Raw genomic sequence first — 22,975 nt, 5'->3', positions numbered from 1 at the left:
ATGGTTTAAGGTATTAAATGTGCAACAAATATATAACATATGTATATATTTGCTAATTTATTTTAATATTATTATAATTAATATCTATGTTGGTTTACATTGATTAAAATATTAATGTAACTGCAGATCATATAAGTGATAAAATGGGAAGCCTTTTAGTTTGAAATCCATTAAAAATAAAGTAATTTTTCTCATTGTTTAGAATATGTTCACATAGAACAGTAAAGCAGAAATAGTTTTGCTGGTTTTGAAAACATATAATCAATGTCTTATTTTTGTCTGAAATTTTATTTTTTTATTAAATTTGAATGACAGTTTGATCAATATCACTTTGGTTATTTTTATAAAAGAATTTGTCCCTAAATTTCACAATCATTTTTATTTTACCATAATTACTGACAAGTGAGTTTACACATTTTATTATGAGAATATAGATTTGGGAATCCTCTTTAGCATTTTTATTTTAATGATTAATTACAGAAATTAATACCATTGCTTGAATATCTATTTGGATATGTTTATATAAAGTATATTTCAAATAAATGATATACCTTATTAATAGATTATATGAAGTAAATATAAAGTATGGTTATTTATATTTCATGTCAAGTACATAAAGTATTAATATTTTTCTAGGTTATTCCAGCACCAGGCAGCTATGATGTTCAAAAATCATATGAGATGTCTCAACTTAAGCATAAATACATGCCACCTCGTAATTTGGTGGCTAAAAGAAAACATGCCTCATTTCTTAGTGCAACTCCTCGGTGCCTGGATAAAACGATTGATGGCCCAGGTAAGTCTAGATTATTCTTTTAAGGTTTTGGGGATAATTCTAAGGCTTCCATTAGAATAGATGATTGTAAACCCACATTTATATTTATCATGCCTCTTTTAAGCTTGTAAGGAAATTAAATACCAAAAGCCAAAATACTTAATGAAAGATTTAAGCCTTTTTTTTCTCAAATATAAGAAGACTAATCTGGGGCTTTGTATTTATTAATTTTATCAAGAATAATTTTACTCACTAAAGCTGGTAAAATCATGTAGCATTTTATTACATGAAAAGTGTGAAACTTTTATGAGAAAGGTGTTAAAAGAGAAAGACATATTACCAAGGTGTGGAAAATCATTACTATATGAGAAACACATTATGCCAGTTAACAGAATTAAGTTGATTTTTGTCAAATATCACTAAAGAAGATAATATAAAGATAAATATTTGAGAGTTTAAAATTCCAAAAATAATTTTGATTTTTTTTTTAAATTGGAATTGATTCAGCTATTAGTAATAGTATTCTTATTCTGAAAGTTAATGTAATAACTTTCTCTGTTAATAGAGATAAATCACTATGATATTTTATATAAGAAAACTAGATAGAATATAGGTACAATAGGTTTCAATAATAATTTACTAAGGTATTATCACTAAACAAGCAAATTATTGTAATGAATTATTATGAGAATATGAAGAAATAAAGTAAAACAGGATGAATAAAACATTTTCCCCCCAGAAGTTTAAATGAAAATCTAAAGCAGGAATATAACTTGCTAGGTAAATAAGAATCTTTGGAGAGCCTGAGATCCATGCAGACTTCCTTTGCATTTTAATGTTGTGAACAACCAATAAAAAAATAATAACAAAAAAAAATAAAAAAATAAAAGGAAAAAAAAAAGAATTGCTACTATAGTCAAAGTAATTAAAGAGTCCCTTTGCAAAACATTTCCCAAAATGACATATCTGACTATGACCCAAGATATATATATATATCTTGCCTATAGATGAGCATTTGAAATCTCAATTCTTACAAGTATTTTGATTGGCATCTAAATGTAGGCTTGTAATGGACCTTGGGCACATTTTGCTTAGAGGGTATTTACAGTTCATGTGAGACAATGCATTAGTCTGGAATTGGAAAAGAATACTTAGGGCTTGATTGTTTCCAACCTCTGCTCAGGAAAAGTTCCAATCCAAACATTATTAAAAATGAATGAAACTCAAAAAAAAAAAGAATCAGTCATATTGCCAGCTTGAAGATCCATTTTAAGTTGAAATTAAACTATATTCGTTTTCTCTTTCTTCTCTTGAGTTATTTATTGCACCACTATTGATTTATCAAGTTTCGGCTTTGATAGAGAGAAGAATTCAAAGTCTTTTAGTGTGTTACTGAATACACTTAATATGTGGTCACCAAGAAATGATGCAGAGAAATGAGTTCTTTGAAGTTCTAGTACTGTCACTATCATCAAGCACAATCAAATAACAAATACATATCCATATCAAGGTCTCTTGAAGAAGTCTTTTAATCTTCATAGTTCTTGAAGTTTTTTTCTTTATGCTTTTATTCTTTTTCACATAAAAAATTTGTGTAGATACAATACATAATAAAAGTTTAAGTGCCAGAGTTGGTGCTACTTTTCATTGCTTCAGTATTTAGCTTATGGTAAGTAAATTTGCTAAAGCTTTCAAGAGTTTGTGTTTTCCCAAGTTGAGATAATATTTTGTGTCTACTTACTTATCATAAGAATACAAAAAATTAATAACTGTATGTCAAAATTACTGTCAGAACCTCTGAAACTCTTTAGTAATATAAAATCTTATAATATAAAACATGGTTTTTTTTCATGTTAAGCCAATACTAGCTTTAAAAGACTTTGATATATTGGGGAATGTTTTTATTGAAGATAGTAATTGTTGGAAGTCAAAGACCTAATGACTGTCAAAGTCACTATGCAACTGCAGAGTATCCAGCCTTCTAAATGAAGAGATAATAATATTGATTATTAACAGTAATTCATCAAATTTGCCAGCATATGAACAAATCTCAAAATTGAAATATAGGAAACATGGGAACACAATGTAATAAGATACCTTCAATAGTTCATAAATTTTGAATAACTGAACCCATAGATATCAATGTGGCAGAAATGTAAACAAAACATTCACAAGTTGATTGTTGATTAATGAATTAAAAGAAGATCTAAGGAATGAACTGAGGAAGAAAATACAGGATATGCAAGAACATTTTGATGCAGAAATAATGATTCTGAAAGAACCAAACAGAAATCTTGGAAAGGAAAAACTCAGCCGAATAAAAAGCTCAATAAAAAGTTTCATTAATGAGATAAATATATGGAAGGATAGCAGAGTTCAAAGTCAAGATGGAAAAATTAGGATATTCTGACAGTAATAAAGGGAAAAACGTTATGAAGAGAATATACAAGTGCTTTGGGAGAAAATTAAAAGACCAAAGTTAAGACTCATAATTCTTGAAGAAGGAGGGGAAATACAGACTAACAGCATAGAACACATTAAATGAAAGAGTAGCAGAAAATTTCTTTAATTTTGGGAATGAGGTGGACATATAGGTATTGGTTGCACTTAGTACTCCAAATAGATTTGACCAACAAAGAAATTCTTCATGTTATAATTCAAATGCAAATATTTGAAATATAGAAATAATATTAAAATCTGCAAAAGAGAAGCTTCAAGTCAATTATAAAGGCAAACCTATCAGAATAAAAGCAGAATTCTCAGCAGAAACTCTAAAGGACAGGATGGCATGGAATAATGTATTTTAAGTTCAAAATACAGTAACTGCCAACCTAGATTACCACATGCAGAACTATTATAATTAAAGATCAAAGGAGAAATTAAACTTCCCAAGAAAAGCATAAACCAAAGGAATAAATGGGCATTAAGACAAGATTGTATAAAATACAAGATTGTATAAAATCCGAAACACAGGAGGAAAGTAAAAGAGTATGAGAAAGAGTAAAACATAAAATATTAGAAGAATACATTAGCAAATGTGAATTAGAGTGACTAAAACTTTAGAAGTAAACCAAAATGGCATACTTCTCTATAATAACATTGAGTATAAATGGTTTTAATTCTCTAATTAAAAGATACAGTGGCTGATTGAAGTGAAAAAGAAGAGCCAACTCTATGTTGTTTCCAAGAAACATACCCCATAGGCAAAGTTGTTCACAGATTGAAAAAGTGAAAGGGTGGAAAATGATTTTTCTTCCAAATGGAATATGAAAGTGAGCAAGGATAGAGTTTCTCATAACAGATAAAGTAGACTTCAAGCCAAAACTAGAACTGACAAAGGAAATTACATATTAGTAAGTGGAATAATCAAAAAGAAGATATAATAATTGTAAATATGCCTCAAATATGTGAACCATTTTCATAAAACAAACTTTATTCAACATAGTGGACTGATAGGATCCAATGTAGTAATAGTAGAGGACTTCAAATATTACTCTCACTAGCAGACAGGTCATCAAGACAGAAAATCAAAAACACACAAGATATAAACAGTATAGTATACACCTACAGATTATTATTGTCCAATAACAGCTTAATATACTTAACTTTTCAGTCAAACTTAATCATATATTAGGTCACAAAGCCAGTCTTAGCTAATGCAAAATAATTGATAAGATCTCATGCATCTTTTCACATCATAATGGAATGAAACTATCTCTGTAGAACGAGAAAAACTATGGAAACTCTACAAACACATGGGGAATAAATAATATAATTTTGAATGATGATCATTTCATTGAAGAAATCAGGAAGGAAATAAAAATTTCTTAGAAGAATTGAAAATGAAATAGCACAACAAAACCTGGGATGCTGTAAAAGAGCTATGAGTGATACATAAAACAAACAAAACAGAGGTCTCAAAAACAAACCAATTTTAAAACTAGTAGTATCAAAGAAATTATAAAGATCAGAGGCAAAATTAATGAAATAGAAACTAAAGAAGTCATAAAATTTATCAGTGAAACAGAGTTTTTCTTTGAAAAAAGAAATGAGACTGATTAATTCTAGAATAAACTAATCAAAGTAGAAAGAATACTCAGATTAATAAAAGTAAAAACAAAAAATGGAAATATTACAAAAGACACAACTCCAATCCATAGAATCATTAGGAGCAATTTCACAAACTTAAATTCCAATATATTGGGAAATTGAAAAATCAATGTAAAGTCTCACCAACAAGTCAAATTAAGAAGAAGTAAAAATTTTAAGAGAAATTCTCAATAGAATGGATGAATTTGTAGACACATGTGCCCTAACAACATTGAACCAAGAAAGCCTAAACAGATCAATAGCAACCAATGAGATTGAAGTAGTAATTGAAAATCTCCCAACAACAACAATAACAACAACAAAAATATCCCAGAATCAGGTGAATTCACAGCTGAATTTTATTGATCTTTAAAGAAGAACTAATCCCTATGCTCCTCAAATTATTCCATCAAATAGGAATGGAGGGAACAATATTGAACTTATTCTACAAAGTATTATCATGATACCAAAACTGGATTAGGAACTTCAAGGAAAGAAATCTAAAGATCAATAGCTTTGTTGAATAGATACAAAAATCCTTAATAAAATAAGAACAAATATATTCAACAACACATTCAAAATATCATACACTAAATTCAATTTTGTTTCATTCTAAGGATTCAAAGATGATTCCATATATGCAAATTAGCTAATGCATATAAGTAGTACCAAGGACAAATATCAAATGATCATCTCAATATACATGGAGAAAACATTTGAACAAATTCAACACAGCTTCATGATAGCAACTCTGAAGACAGTAAATATAGAAGGAACTTATCTCAACATCATAAAGATTGTATGACAAAGTCTAAGTCAACCTCATACTTAATGGAGAAAGAAGATAAGGATGTCTGCTCTCACCACTCCTATTCAGTATACTACTGAAAACGTAGCCAGAGCAATTAGGCAAGGGAAGGAAATAAAAGGGGGATAAAGAAAAAGCCAAATTATTACTATTTTCAGGTAATATGATGTTATACTTAGAAACCAGTAAAAATTCCAGAAGATGGGTTCTGGAACTGATAAATTCAGCAGAGTTGCAGTATAGAAAATCAACATATAAAAATCAGTAATTTTCTTTTTTTTTTTCCCCTGCGGCTTCCTATTAAATCTTTTTTTTTTATTGGTTGTTCAAAACCTTACAAAGCTCTTGACATATCATAATTTTCTATACACAAATGATGGGTCTGCCAAGAAAGAAATAAGGACAACAATTTCATTCACGATAGCATGTGCCACCATGCCATATTAAAATTTATCATTCTGCAAAATTAGTATGAATACATAAGTAAACAAATAAAATTTATAGAGTGTGATGTGCCTATTTGTTACTTGTGTTATGGCATTACTAAGAAATGAGTATTTTGCCTTAGAAATTAAAGAAAATTCATGTTATTATTTTTCTATATATAAATAAATGAATGGGCCAATTAAAATTGATTACTAGATATCTTAAATTTATAGATAAAATTGTTAAGAACAGAAGTTGGTATATGAATAACCTTCTCAAGGAATTTACAAACTTATAGGAAATTTATTTAGTCAATCAACATTTTTAGTCATGTATTTATTTTAAATTACTTTAGAACTTTTATTAACAAATTTGGAAGTGGTTTTGTTTTATTTATAAATGAAGACTTTTCTTTGCAAATATTGAAGAAAGATAAAACTAATTTTCATTAGTCTAAATTAAAGAGGGAAATAGCATATTTTCCATCAGTATGCTATATAATATTCAATGTTGTGTAACCAATAAAAACACATTAGAATCATTTAATGAAAAAATTATTAAATGAGGTGTATCTCATTATAAAGCAATCTCCTGTTATTACGTCAAGTTTTAATTCTTGGTTATGTAAATGATTTTGTGATTAATCCAACTCAGGTAAAGTGCTTAAATATTACTTTATCTCTTATATTGACCTATTAAGGGCATTTAAAGAGAGAAAGTTTAAAAAGAAAATAGGTGAAATAATTATTGAGATTATGGAAAACTGGGAACTATTGTAAACTGAGCTTGAACTGTAAATTTCTTTTTTTTTTTAAAGAGAGAGAGGAGAGAGGGGGGGAGGGAGGGAGAGAGAGAATTTTTTAACATTTATTTTTCAGTTTTTGGTGGACACAACTTCTTTATTTTATTTAATGTGGTGCTGAGGATCGAACCCAGTGCCCCTGCCCCGCGCATTCCAGGCGAGTGCATTACTGTTTGAGCCACATCCCCAGTCCTGGAATTGTAAATTTCTGTCAATGTTTTTCAGGCCTTGTTTGCAGAATATTTCAAATATCATGCCAGTTCACCCCAAAATTCTATTTATGGGATTACTCTAAGGAATTAATTAATGATCTGCTCAAAATTTAAGCATCAATGATATTCATAATAAAAGAGTAAGAATGAAAGTTTAAAATATCCTCAGTGATAATAAAAAATGGGTTTAGTTAATTTTTACACATCAGCTTCAATAGGGTCCTAGGAAAATTTTAGCCATGGTTTATATTTTATAAACCTGGACAATCTTGGTGAAAAGACAGGATTTATTCATTCAATCATTTCACAGATATGTACTAAGATTCTCTTATGTATCAAGTTCTTATCTAGGGATTTGTTTTACAGCAGTGAACAAAATTTATTCCTGTTCTTCAGAGCTTAATTTCAGGTGTAAGAGACACTTAATAAATGGAAGAAGAACTAGATGGGAATATTGCGAGATGAAAAACAGAGAGAAAAAAGGAACCAAGGCTGGAAATCAGGTGTTTATAAATGCTGTAGGATAAAATTAGAGAAGGAAGGGTGGATGTTTAGAATAAGTTGTGCATCGATTTCAAATGATATTATTAATGAAGGACTACTAAATATATTTGAGTAACAAACTTTGGCTTATTAAAGAGTTCATTTTTGTTTTACTTTTCAACTTTAAATCGTTTTATCTATGTGAACATATGCTGGTTCTTAGTAAATAAAAATGCATTTTAAAATAAACACTTTTATTTTTAAATAGAATTTAAAAACTGTAAATTATTTTAATTTAAAGTAAAATATTAAAATTTAAAAGTTCTAATTATTTAAAAATTTTTAAATGAAGAAAAACAATGAAAGTTTACAGCACAATTTTTGTTAGAAACCAAATGCTTAAATGATAGATTCAGCAATGTAACATATTAATATAACATTGATAGACTGAATTTCCCAGGTACTGAGACTTACTTCACTCAGCAAGTATAACTCATATCTTATGAAATTAACATTGTGATTTCTGCATCACATTCCCACAGGAAATTATTTTAGGAAACAAATATAATTTATCTTAGAAGTTAATTGAACATATCCCATGAAGGTAGTTTTGTTCACTTTTTTAATAAACATAAGTAATACCTTTGATATAAAAATCACTGTAGTGTGAAAACTAATTATTTCTTCTATTTTCTCAGTGACTTGTAATATTCTAGCTTCAGAAGTACTATAAAGCTTATCAAAATGCAGTTCATCTCTCTTGTTGAGTGCTGTTAACTGATTGCAATAAATGTGTATTTTTTTTCTTTAGCTACCAGAAATGTTTCTGAACTATTAAAATTCAAGATAACTTTGAAAGGCAAAATTGATCAGATCAGTTGGGGATTTGTTGATTCTATATCTTTATTCAACATAATAGAAATTTTATCATTGAAAATGAGTTAATTTTATTAGTTTTTGGTTTCAAGTTGTTTGTTTCTTTGAATGCCTCTGAATATTTTTCAGTAAAAGCTAATTTTTAATATCTATTCTAAGAATGATCATATTTGTTAATTAATGTGTATCATAAATAAAATTTATTCTTTATAGTAATACAGATTGCTTTCTTTCTGTATTATAATAAAATCATTCACTTTTTGAATACTAAAGAATCTTGGAAGATTTTGAGAAAAACTTCATTGAGAAGGAGAGATTGAATATTCATGGGGTGGAGGAGAGAACTGAGGTAGCAATATTTTAGAACATAAAGGGTAATAGAATCTGTCTAAAGTAGAATGGTTAGCTGTAAAGCAGAAAGCTGACTTTATTTATTGAAAACAGACTTTATTTATATAAATAGATTATATATATATAAACATAGATTATATAAACATAGATTATATATATAAACATAGATTATATATATATAAACATAGATTATATGTAGACATAGATTAAATATATATAAACATAGATTATATATAATCTATCTACATATCTCTATCTCTATCTATCTATCTATCTATCTATCTATATATGTATAGAGGAGGGAACACCTTAAATATTTTGTGTGTATGAGCCTTTGAATAATTGAGAGATGTAAAAGTTGATGCCACAAAGCTTTTATAGTTTCTAAAATGATTATTTTAGCTTGACCAAAAGGAAAAGACATCTAAAGTGAAAAGAGGCCTTTAGACTCTCCAATTTATACACACTGGAAGTTGAGTAAAAAAAAAAAGTTTTTAACTGCTAACATGAGTTTCTTTTTATGGAAAAGAAAGAGTGACTTTGGAGGTCAGAACAACAGGGTGGACTCATAAAACATCTTGAAAAAGTACCAGGAAGTACAACTGAACCTTACCTATGAATTGGCAACATGTGCCTAGCTGGATTTGAGTTGCTATGACCCTGTGATTGCTATATCTTTCTTGCTTTTCTCCTTTTGGACATTGGTTATGTTAGTCATCTTTGCCTAACCATGACAAAAACACTTAGAGTCAACAACTTAGATGAGGGAAAGTTTATTTTAGCTCATGGTTTCAAAAATATATTCCATGGTCAACTGACTCCATTCCTCTGGGACCAAGGTGAGACAGAACACCATGGCAGAAGGGTGGTGGAGGAAAACTACTCAACTCATGGCAGCCTGGAAGTACAGAGAGAGAAGGGAAGAGGCTGCGTGGGAAGATAAATTCTTCCAGAGCATGACCCCAGTGACCCAGATCCTCCAGCCTGCTTTTGGTAACTACCCAGTTAATTCATTGAAGCTAAGATCTGCAGATTAGTTACATTCATAATCCAATAATTTCATTTTTGAATATTCCTGCCTTACTACAGAAGATTTGTGGTGGGGGAGACACCTCATATCCAAACCATAATAGAGATATTCATAGCATTTATATGATGTGTCTATCATTAGGTTTTTAAAAATATTTATGGAGTAGATAATATGTATATCTTTAGTTTAAGGTTTTAGATGGAGAGGAATGTTAGTAAAGAGCTGTGATAGAAGAACCACACAGGGGAGTCTCATTCACATATGAACCTGATTTATATGACAAAATTCTGGACTTTTAGTTAATGACATAATTGGGTAAAACTTGGGGATCCTTATAGTGGAGGTGTTGTATTTTTGCAATAGGAATAAATGTGAAAGATTGTAGCCAGAGAATGGACTGTAGGATATTGTATTTTTTAAAATAATGTATGCTCTTCACACAATGCAATGTTGACACTATTATCATCAAGTAGCAAAATATGTTTATAGTTCCCTGTTTGGATCTATGGTATTGCCTCTACCAATAGAAAACATGGCAAAAGAGTTGCTATATGACTTTAAAGACTAGATCATAAAAAATGTCTACTCTTTAATTGGACCACCATGTTGTGCAAAAGACAAGCAGTCTTGGCAAGGACTATGTGAGGAAGAATTGAGGTCCTAGGCCTCAGTCTTGGCTGAAATTCCAGCCAACAGCTGGTATGGACTTGCCAGCCATGTGAGTGAGCTACTTGGAAAAGTAACTTCCAGCATCCAGTTAAGGTGCCTCAACTTATGCCATGTAGAACAGGGCTGTGCCTTCCTTCCAGTGATTCATGATTAAAAATGCAGATTTATGAACACAATAAATGATTATTGTTGAAAGACATTAGTTATTTTTTGGGGGAAGTTAGTTCTTTATATAGCAATAAACGAATAGAACAAATTCTGAGCAGAGAAAGGAGAAAAGTAAAGGTTAATGAGCTCATATTAAAAATACGAAATAACTGTGTGGGTAATACAAAGCTGAAATATATATCTTTAGAAGTAATGTGGTCAAGGAACCTGAAGTTAATATACTATGTAATGAATAAATTGAAGATATAGTTATGCTTATAATTTCAAGGGAATCATTGTTAAGGTCAAACACAGGCTTAGAAGGGCTATTAACAATAATAGTGAACTATCCGAGAATAATGTTTGATAGAGGTGTGTAATACAATTATTAATATATTCTTTTTCTTTGTGAACAGATAATATGAGCCAGGCATTATGCTATGAATATATTTAAAACAACTCAATCCTTTCCTTGAGTATCTTATATATGGGCAAGAGATAATTATGAATATGTACAAATAATTTTAAAATATAGTTAGTAGCTTTTCCTTTATCACGTTAATTTAAAAATCATGCATATTGTCTTGGGGCAGGAATTCTTTAAAATATGCACCTATTCATTATTGAACATTATTTTTTGAAATATTTTTATACCTTTATTTTATTTATTTATTTTTATGTGGTGCTAAGGATTGAACCCAGTACCTCACACATGCTAGGTGAGTGCTCTACCACTATGTCACAATCCCAGCCCCTCATTGTTCAACTTTTAATTTTGTTTTTCTTCATTTGTTTTTAGTGAACTACATTTTTGGTGAAAAATAGGAACAAAAATTATATATGCATTTAGTGGCAAATGGAGCAGTTGTTAACATAAACTTCTTCAACACAGAAAATAAGGTCACAAAACTTTATGTAACTTATAGTATATTAACAATCCAGGAAGATAGATAGTGACAAATCCTCATAGAATTCTAATGTAATTATAACAAATATGAATTTCCATTATTTTATTTGTATATAATTATTTAGTAGTAAAAAACTGTATTATTTAAAATTTAGATTTTATTTATAGCATAAAGATAATGTATTTTGCTTATTATATTTATGGCATCTCAAAAAGAAAATAACTGTCTTTTGAAAATATATGTATATAAAATAATCCTTGGTAGAGCTAATTAATAAGTAGACTTTTAGCTCTTAGTTTGGGTACTGATTTTCAAATCTAAATGAAGCTGATTGAGTTCTATGGAAAATGAGGGAAATTTTTAGGGAAATTCAAGAAATTTTAAATAGGCTTGTCTTTCTATGGAAGAAATTGCCTCAATGGTTTAGAGGTTTCTGATCAGTGTAGCAAGTTGTGTCACTCCCATTTCCACCCCTTGATTCTTGAACCTGTGAAAACTGCTATGGTTGAAACAGTAACCTGTATTTGACACTGGTTAAGCATATATACAGTCTTATAGAGAACCTTTTCCCAAACCTACAAGGTAATTTCACATAGCTGGTTTTGTAATTGGGCTTTGAAAGGACATTTCACTATTCTGTCAAACAAACTGCTTCAGGAAGTTGGGAAACATGAGAAGGAAGGATAGATAATTCCATGTGAGGGCCCATTGCCATCCTTGTTCACTGTGAATGGAATTTCTTTATCAGAAACAATGCTGTATGGAATAACTTCATCACAGATATTATATTTTACAAGTCCATGGATGGTAGTTTTGACAGTAGCATTACATACCTGGAAGATAAATCCCTATCCCAGGTAAGCATCTATTCCAGTAGAAACAAAGTTTCACTCTTTCAATGGCAGAAGCAGTCCAAAGTTGACAACATTAGCCAATAATCCAGGGAATGTTGCTATATTGGGGACTCTGCCAGTATCTGTATGTTGGACATGGGTGCATGTCAGATACCAGGAGATGTGACAGTTTGCTTAAGCCAGATGAAATCCCATCTGGTATAGCAGTTATACTGAACTCACTCCCTTGTTAGGCTTACGAAAATCCATCATTTTCCCCAAATCCACTTGTCTATTGCATAGGCCAAGTAGGCAAGTTGAATGAATACGTGACTATCACCACTCTGTGTAATTTAAGTCATTGATGGTGGCACTGGATTTTACAATTCCTCTTTAATATAGTATGCTTTTGGTTTAATTTTTCCCCAGGTATAGGAAGTTCTCATGACTCACCCTTGATCTTTGCCACAATAACTCTTACTCCATAAGCCAGGGAACAAACATGAGAATTCTGTCAGCTATTATTTCTATTCCAATAATGCATTTCAGAATTAAATACCATAATCAATTAGCACCATAGCCAATTCACCCAAGTTAGGTATTTCGATTACTGCTTTGGACAGTAGTTCATTATGAAAACTATGTTTATCTTGCCTTTAGTGGTTGAATGCTGTCACTTAGCCCCTGCCATCAAAGAATCCATGTACTCCCATTGCATTTAGATTTCAAATTCAATGATTGAAGTGTGTATTGTGAAATCTGACATAGAGAGAAGAGCAATCATTTTGCTCTTCAAGTGAGCCTAGAGTTCCCCTCACAGGTTTATTTCTCATAGTATTGATGAAATATTTTGGAACCTCTCATTGTGAGTGAGAAGATATTAAGTTACATATACACTATAATATTCTAGTTTCTTTAAACCTTTGAATGCCTTCCTCTACAATAAACCAACACAGGATTAGAAATTTCTAATGTTCTCACTATGGGAAATATTTTGGTCAATATTTCATCCATACAACCACAGAACTTTAGCCTTTTCTAACTCTCCAAATTGCAACATTGATGAAGAATGCCATCTTAGCTCATATCAATAAATTTGTCATGATCCAACTTTATGGTTTTCAATCATTATTCCACACCCTTAGTATCTACTCCCATCCCTATTCCTTGCATTTGTGTCTGTGTCAATTAGAAAACTCAGTTCTTTTTTTTTCCTTTTTTTTTTATTGTTGGTCGTTCAAAACATTACATAGTTCCTCATACATCATATTTCACAGTTTGATTCAAATGAGTTATGAACTCCCAATTTTATCCCGTATACAGATTGCTGTATCACATCGGTTACCCTTCCATTGATTGACATATTCAAATGGAAGAAGTGATTTACAGTAGAAGGGGTAGAGAGAGAAAAGGGGAGGGGAGGGGAGGGGAGGGGGGATAGTAGAGAATAATACAGACAGCAGAATACATCAGACACTAGAAAGGCAATATGTCAATCAATGGAAAACTCAGTTCTTTTGCAGTGTAAACTGAGCCCACTCATGGTTACACTTTGTACCTCACCTTTGACATAGAAAAAATGGTCACACACTCCCTAATTTTAATTAAATAGGCATTTAATTAATAAATTCTTTCATAATGAGTTTGTTAGCATGAATCTTTTCTTGTTCCTTGGAATGTCTCTATTAATAAGTAAATGATACAATTGATGTTATTTCAGAGCCTGTATAGCTGGATTAGTCACAAGATAGAGACTTCATCTAGAATAATTGTTGGGTCAATTCCAAGACAAAATTTTAACTTTACCTTGTACAGAAGGAGAAAGTCAATGAAGCAGTTATCAATGTAGACCTTTTCATAATTTCCTGGCATTTTTTTCGTATTCTTTTGTGTGCAGGGGTAATTTCTTTGTAACTGAAGGATAGAGGAAGAATTGAGGGCTCTTTTTATCAGAAGAGCAGAAGAGAATGGAATGAATGACAGACCTTTTATTTAATCTCAGACGTGCTTCTTGTGGAAGGTTGAAGCTACAATGGCTAAATGAGCAATAACTAGAAAGGTATTAAATTACATGTACACTATAATATTCTAGTTTAAGACAGAAATGCAAGGAATAGGTATGGGAGTAGATACTAAGGGTGTGGGATAATGATAGAAAAGCATTGAAAGATTTGATAAATTGGATAAATGGCGAAAGCCAGAAGTTTCAGAGTATTTAAAAGAAACTCTGTGAGACTGTGGATTCAAATAGTATTTCTTCAGGGTTCAAATGTGATGCATTATTCCCTGTTCTACAGGGAATAATTTATTAGGATGGAAATTGAGGCAGTATCTACATTTAAAAAAAAATCACCAGTTGTTTCAGACACAAATGAAACAGAATCTACTTTCACAATGTGGTCACAGAGGTCATCTGATAGGGAATTACCTCTCGTAGTCTTTAAAGCTCTTCATGATTTTGAGTTATTCTGTAATTAATGAATATGGAATTCTGACTAGTGTAGGTTCCAGCACAAGCTAACAAAATGAGAGCTTGTATTTATTCCATTTATGTTTCTATACCCTACTTTCTCTTGGGCCTTGAGAAAAATTAAAGAAACAACAAAAAGCTCAGTGTTAAGTTAGATTCCCCAGAAGCAGACCCTGGGTAAAGAATCCATGTGCAAATGATTATTAGGAAAGTATTTCTATAGAAAACTTGTATCAAATTTGGAAAAACAGCAACAGGAAGGACAGGAAGCCCAGCAAATGTATAGTCTGAGGCATAATACTGCAAAGGTTAGCTTAGCTTCAGCCTGATCTTATAGGAGATCTCTCTAGTGTAAGTAATATGTTGAAGTTGTCCCATCACCAAGTAATTTATCTGTAGCTTTTATACTCCTATTTCCATCAATTATGGATTAAAGATTGTTCTTGGGGGCAGAAGAATTCTCACACACATATTGATTTCTGTGTTTGTAGGCATGCTAGTTTCTTGATAGCATTCCTCTTTAAAAGAGGTGGATATTGGTGGGTGGGAGAAGCATAACATAGCTGTAGGTATGTAAATGTGTAAAAGGGATATCAGAAACCTGGGGGGAGCCCTGACATTACCAATTAACTTAAACTTAAAATAAACAAATATTAAGATCCTACTATGTCCCTATAATATGCAGGGTACAACATTTTAGGAAATTCCAAAGGAAATTCAATTCAATTTAGTTAAACATCTGTAAGATTAATCAATCTACCTATTTTGTAGTGAATCTTGAAAGAAATTTTACAAAATACATTTTAGAAAGACCTAAATTTGATAGTAACCAGAATAATTCATGTTAGTATTTAAGATAAATGCACCCCCAAAAGAATTATTATTTTTTGATTCTATCTCATCATACCAATGTAAGGAATGAAAATTATAACAGCCAGAATAATTCATAAGTTAACGTTGAAGATAAATGTACTCGAAAAAGGATTTTTTGATGATTCTTTCTTATCATATCAATGTAATAAATGAAAATAAAATACTAAAATATATCTAAAAAAATACAAGACTAAACATATTGGTTGTAAATATTGATAACTTAATGTTTGTCTAGAGTAGATCTAGTTTCTTTTTGAATCCTGTGTGCTTTCCTATTTGTATGTTAAAATATATTAATGGTATGAATATATGCAGTTTTTTCTAGAACAGATAATATTGAAAGCAACTTGACTAAAATGGGCTCTGGCTTCCTATAAATATATTGCAATTGTGGGTACTGGGCAAGTATCTCAATTTAAATAGATATTATTTATCAACCCATAAAAGACTATATAGATTAATATAAATTTCATAAAATTGTAAAGTTTAAATTGAAGTATACTTATTTTTTAAAATATTGACAAAATCATGTGTATTTATTGTGTATAAGTTGTTTTGAAATCTGAGCTAATTATCCTATGCATTACTTTGCATACTTACTTTTTGTGGTAAGGATAAAATGTATTAAAATTTTCTCATGTAAGAGAAAGAAAAGAAACTAGTACCAAAAGCAGTAGAAGATGGGAAATAATAAAAATCAGAAGTGAAATTAAGGAAATTGAAACAAAAAAATTCAAAAAATCAATGAAACAAAAAGTTGATTTTTTGAAAAAAAATGTACAAAATTTATAAACTTTTAGCTGAGCTAACAAAAAAGAGAGAGAATACCCAAATTACTAAAATTTGTGATAGAAAGGAAATATCACTACAGATATCATTGAAATACAGATGATAATCACTACAGATATCATTGAAATACAGATGATAATCAATAAAGAAGAAAAAATTGAAGACATCAACAAATTACTAGAGACATTGACCTATACAAATTAAATCAAGGGGTCATAGAAAATATAAACAGATCAATTTCAAGCAATGATTGAAGACACCATCAGAAGCCTACCAACAAAGTAAAGCCCAGGACCAGATGAAGTCTCAAAGAAGTTCTACAAGAAGAACTTATACCAATACTCCTCAAATTATTCCATGAAGTAGAAAAGGAGGAACTCTTTCAAACTCATTCTTTGAAATGAGTAACATCCTGATGCCAAAACATTACAAAGACACATCAAGGAAAAAAAAATCAAAACAATATCCCAAATGAACATTTATGCAAAAATTCTCAAAATAGCAATAGGATACATACAAAAACATGAAAAGTGCACCATGATCAAATGGGTTCCACCTGAATGCAAAGTTGATTCAACATATGGAAATCAATAAGTGTAATTTACCACAGCAATAGACTAGAATCACATGATTATATCAATAAATGCAGAAACAGTGTTTGATAAAATTTAGCATCCATTCATACTCCAAACACTAGAAAATCTAGGGATAGTAGGAACATAGCTCAATGCTGTAAATGCTAGCTATGTTAAACCCAAAGCTAACATCATTCTAAATGGAGAAAAATTGAAAGCATTCCCTCTAAAAACTGGAACACGACAAGAATGCCCTCTTCCACCACTTCTATGCAACATAGTCCTGGAAACTGTAGCCAAAGCAATTAAACAGATGAAAGAAAATAAAGGGATACAAATTGGAAAAGAAGAACTCAAACTATTCTTATTTGCATGATTCTATATTTGGAAGACCCACAAACTCCACCAGAGAACTTCTAGAATTCATAAATGAATTCAGAAAAGTAGCAGAATATAAAATCAACATAACAATTGCATTTGTATGCAATAATCATATATCAGCTGAAAGAGAAATTAGGAAAACTATTGCTTTTAAAATACCCTCAAAGAATATAAGATATTTGGGAATCAACCAAACAAAGAGGTAAAATAACTCTATAATGAAAACTATAGAACACTAAAGAAAGAAACTGAAGAAGACCTCAAAAAATTAAAAGACCTCCTATGTTCCTGGATAGGCAGAATTAATATTGTCAAAATGTCTATATTACCAAAAGCGTTACACAGATTTTATGTAATTCTTATTAATATCCCAGTGATGTTCTTCATAGAAATAGAAAAAGCAATCATGAAATTCATTGGGAAAAATGAGAGGCCCAGAATAGACAAAGCAATCCTTAGCATGAAAGTGATGCAGGAGGCATCACAATACCAGACCTTAAATTGTACAACAGAGCTATAACAAAAACAGGATGGTATTGGCACCAACACAAACATGAAGACAAGTGGTACAGAATAGAAGAACAGAGAGAAACCCTCATACATACAGTTATTGCATCCTAGACAAAGGTACCATAAACATACATTGGAGAAAAGATAGCCTCTTCAACAAATGGTGCTGGGAATAGAATGAAATTGAACCCCTCTCTCTCACCCTTCACAAAACTGAACTCTAGGACTTAGACTAGAGACCCTGATCTTACTAGAAGAAAAAGTAGGCTCAACTTTTTTATCATGTTGGCTTAGGAACCAATTTCCTCAACAAGACTATGAAAGCACAAGAAATAAAATCAAGAATCAATAAATGGGATGGTAAGACCCAGAAAGCACAACAAATAAAATCGTGAGTCAATCAATAGGATGGTATCAAACTAAAAAGTTTCTTCACAGCAAAGGAAACAATCAAGATTGTGAACAGAGATCCTAGAGTATGGGAGAAAATTTTTACCATATGAACCTCAGATAAGGCATTAATTTCTATGATATACAAAGGATTAAAAAAAACACCAGAAAAATAAATAACCCAATCAGTAAGTGGGCAAAGGAACTGAATATACACTTTACATAAAAAGAAATATGAAAAATGTATGAAAAAATTTTCAACATCTCTAGCAATTAGAGAAATGTGAATTAAAATCACACTGAGAGATTCCATGGCAAAGATAAAGAATATAAGTAACAAAGATCAAGAATATAAGTAACAATAAATGTTGGCGAGGATGTGGGGAAAAATGTACTCTCATGCATCGTTGGTGAGACTGCCAATTGGTCAACATCTATGGAAAGCAGTATGGAGGTGCCTTAGAAAACTTCAAATGTAATCACATTTGACCTCCTTATCCCACTCCTTGGTCTAAACCCAATAGACTTAAAATCAGCATATTACAGAGAAGCAGCCACATCAGTTAGCAGTTCAGCTCACAATGGATGAATGGATAAAGAAAGTGTGATTTATATACAAAATAGAATATTATTAAGCTATAAAGATGAATGAAATTATGGCATTTGCTGGTAAATTAATAGAACTGGAGAATAGCCTGCTAAATGAAATGAAACAGTCTCCCTCCACAAAACAAAGGCTCAATATTCTCTCTAATTTGTGGATGCTAACCCAAAACAAATGAGGTTGGGGAGTGGAATAATAGAAATTCATTGAATTAGACAATGGGAAACAAATGGATGAGAGGGAGAAGCAGAATAAGAAAGACTGTTAAATTAATCAGACATAAGTTTCCTAGCCTTTTATTTGAATTCTAGACCAGGGTAACTCCACATCATGTACAACCACAAGAGTGGGACCCTAAATAGAAGATATTATACTCTATGTATGTATAATCTTCCAAAATATATTCTACTTTCATGTATAATTAAAATGAACAAATAAAAATGGAAAGGAAAAAAAAAGTAAAAATACAAAAACTGGGGATGTTGCTCTGTGGTTAAGCACCTCCGGGTTCAATCTCTGGTTAGACTTATCTATGATTTGAGGGTTCAGGTTAGTAATTACCTTTATTGGAATAAGACTGAAAAGAAGTACAAGAGAGGCTTCTTTGTTGATAGGAATGCTCTGTTTCTTGATCTGGTTACTGGTTACATGTCCACTTTGTAAAAATTAATTTAGGCTGTACAGTTATAATGTGACCTCTTTCATATGCATACTTTCAATAAAATTCACATTAAAAATTAAGGAAAAATTTCTAGGATAGTATTTATAATTCAGTAATTGCTTAATAAATGCTAATTTCTCCTCAACTTAAAAAATTCCTTCAACCCTGTCATTATATAGCATGTTATTCAAGGAGAGATGTTAGAAATGAGACATAAAGGATTAATTGAAAGCAGTAGGATAGAGACTAGTGCAGGAGAGAAGAGAGAACTTGGAAATAATGGTGAAATCATTAATATTGGGATGCACTTGACAGTAGAGATAACAGAAGTTTCAAAAAGATTGTATATGGTGATGAAGAAAAGATGACTCCAAGGTTTTATACTTGAGCAACTGATATTAGTATTTTAAATAGTGACAGTTGGTGGGAGGATGCTTTAAGAGTGAAGTAGGGTAAGAAATATATTCTGTTTTGGACATGTTATATGTGAGATTCTATGAGGTGAATAGAGAGCCTACATCTTGGGAGCAAATCTTTACCCCTCACACATCAGTTAGAGCACTAATCTCTAGGGTATATAAAGAACTCAAAAAGTTAAGTACCAAAAAATAAATAACCCAATCAATAAATGGGCCAAGGACCTGAACAGACACTTCTCAGAAGAAGATATACAATCAACAAATATATGAAAAAATGTTTATCATCTTTAGCAATTAGAGAAATGCAAATCAAAACTACTCCAAGATTTCATCTTGCTCCAGTCAGAATGGCAACTATTATGAAAACAAACAAAAATAAGTGTTGGCGAGGATAAGGGGAAAAAGATACACTCATACACTGCTGGTGGGACTGCAAATTGGTGCAGCCATTATGGAAAGCAGTATGGAGATTTCTTGGAAAATTGGAAATGGACCCACCATTTGACTCAGCTATCCCTCTCCTCAGTCTATACCCAAAGAACTTAAAAACAACATACTACAGGTTCACAACCACATCAATGTTTATAGCAGCACAATTCACAATAGCTAAATTGTGGAACCAACCTAGATGTTCTTCAGTAGATGAATGGTTAAAAAAAACGTGGCATATATACACAATGGAATATTATTCAGCAATAAAAGAGAGTAAAATTATGGTATTTGCAGGCAAATGGATGGAGTTAGAGAAGATAATGCTAAGTGAAGTTTCCAATCTCCAAAAACCAAATGCTGAATGTTTTATTTGATAAGGAGGCAGATTCATAGTGGGGTAGGGAGGGGGAGCATGGGAGGAATAGATAACCTCTATATAGTGCAGAGGGGGTGGAGGGAATGGGAGGGGCATGGGGTTACTTAGAAATGATGGTGGAACATGATGGATATCATTATCCAAAGTACATGTATGAAGACACGAATTGGTGTGAATATACTATGTATATAACCAGAAATATAAAAAATTGTGCTCTATATGTATAATATGAATTGTAATACATTCTGTTGTCATATATAAATTTAAAAAAGAAAGAAGTTAGTTTTTAAATCTTTTCACATTACATTCAACTATTCAGGACTGTGATATTTCTTGGTTGTGTTTTTAAATTTTTTATTAATTTTACATATTACTAAATTGTATTTACATTTGTTACTCCTTAAAAAAGGTATGGTTTTTAAAGAAGGGAACAAATGAATATATAAACTGATATTTTCCCTCATAACCCCTGTACTTAGAAAAAATTAGCATTTTATTCCACCCTTTAATAAAATTTGGAAAATTTGTTGGTGATGCATAGTCTTTTATAATGATTTTATTTTTTAATTTTTAAAAATATTTCTAGTTGTCAATGGACCTTTATTTATTTATTTATTTATTTATTTATTTATTTATTTATATATGCAGTGATGAGAATTCAACCCAGTGCCTCACACATCCTAAGCAAGCGCTCTACCATTAAGCTGCCCCCAGCCCCTTGAAATGATTTTAAATATTTTTAAGCAATTAAATTATTTTCTTTTTCTACAATAATTTTTATAAATAATACCTTTTTGTCACATTTCATTTAAATATAAAATAATAGCATAACAAAGTATTGTATTTCTTATAGTTTATTTTTATTATGAGATATATGCCTGCTTTCCAGTTATACTTTACTTAAAATTCATTAGCTTAACACAGAGTTATTGAATAACTGACAGTGTGTAAACACTGTGAGCTTCTTGAAGGTAGAGTCTATGTCTGTTCCTCTTTGTATCCAAAAGTCCAGCATATGGAGTAGGAGGGCTTTAAGAAATATTAAATGTGTATAAAAGTGAACATTCAAAATTTTTCCTATCCATTTAATGTTAATTGAACTTATTATTCTTGTAACTATATTTTTGTACATAGTAGTGGGATTCCTTATGTCATAATTGTTCATGCATCTAATTTGATCATTCTCATTTTCCAATACCTTCCTTTTCCTTCCTCCCCATCCCATCTGCTTGCTCTACTTTACTGATCTTTCTTTTATTATTATTATTTAAACGAGACTGACTTTTTAAAAGCCATTTTTAAATGAAATGGAACAGTACTGGGTAAGGCTATGGTTATTAAATCTTTTAATTTTAGAAAGGTCTATTTCAATTCAATATTTCTCATAGACATCTTTATTTTTACTGGAAGAATTTGAAAAACAGATTTTCAGGAACACACTTGTGTCATTATAGCAGAATCACATGACCTTAATAAAACCAATGAAGGTATATGTATGTTGAGGATAACATATTAGTAAAGAAAGCAGGTATAAAATTATTTTTACATCATGATGATAATAGCCTGTAAAATTTATATTTTAGTCATATAGACAAGGAATGGAAAATAAAGGCAAAAATAAAAATTCTAACATTATTGATTTTTAATACTGTCATTATTGTTATTGTATCAGAGCTAAGCATTACAGGTAGGAGACTCTTTTCTATAGTATAGAGTTGTTTCTAGAAAGCATCATTTCACCAGTGACCACATTTTTTAAAACTCCTTGCTTAGGTTGCATATTGTGATTCATTCTTATCCACAGAGTTGCATAGAAATAATGTGATAATGTGACTTTTGACCTGAGGTGATTAAGAAGTGGGTATTCTTCCTCCAGTCTTTCTCCATCTGTCAGTTTGATCCAGGAAAACTTGGAAAATCTCTTGTAAATTATGGCAGGACTGGAGCTGAGGTCATAGCTCAGCAGTAGAATGCTTGCCTCACACATGTGAGGCACTGGGTTCTATCCTCACCACCATATAAAAATAAATACAGTAAATATGTTAAAATAAAAAGGTGGCAGGACCACTGACAGCCTGGGTTCTTG

General features: G+C 30.9%; 1 protein-coding gene across 1 annotated transcript in view; it reads left to right on the top strand.

Moving 5' to 3' along the window:
* Positions 1–22,975, top strand: part of Stpg2 (sperm tail PG-rich repeat containing 2) — a 522,341-nt gene that overhangs the window by 233,298 nt on the left and 266,068 nt on the right. Inside the window, exon 11 of the mRNA XM_077803111.1 lies at positions 637–796. Coding sequence (XP_077659237.1) covers positions 637–796 — 160 coding nt within the window. The remainder of the gene's footprint in view (positions 1–636; positions 797–22,975) is intronic.

The sequence above is a fragment of the Urocitellus parryii genome, chromosome 10 (genome assembly GCF_045843805.1).
Source record: "Urocitellus parryii isolate mUroPar1 chromosome 10, mUroPar1.hap1, whole genome shotgun sequence".
Taxonomy (NCBI): Eukaryota; Metazoa; Chordata; class Mammalia; order Rodentia; family Sciuridae; genus Urocitellus; species Urocitellus parryii.
The sequence above is the reverse complement of the archived record's forward strand: the minus strand, read 5'-3'. Positions and strand labels throughout refer to the sequence as shown.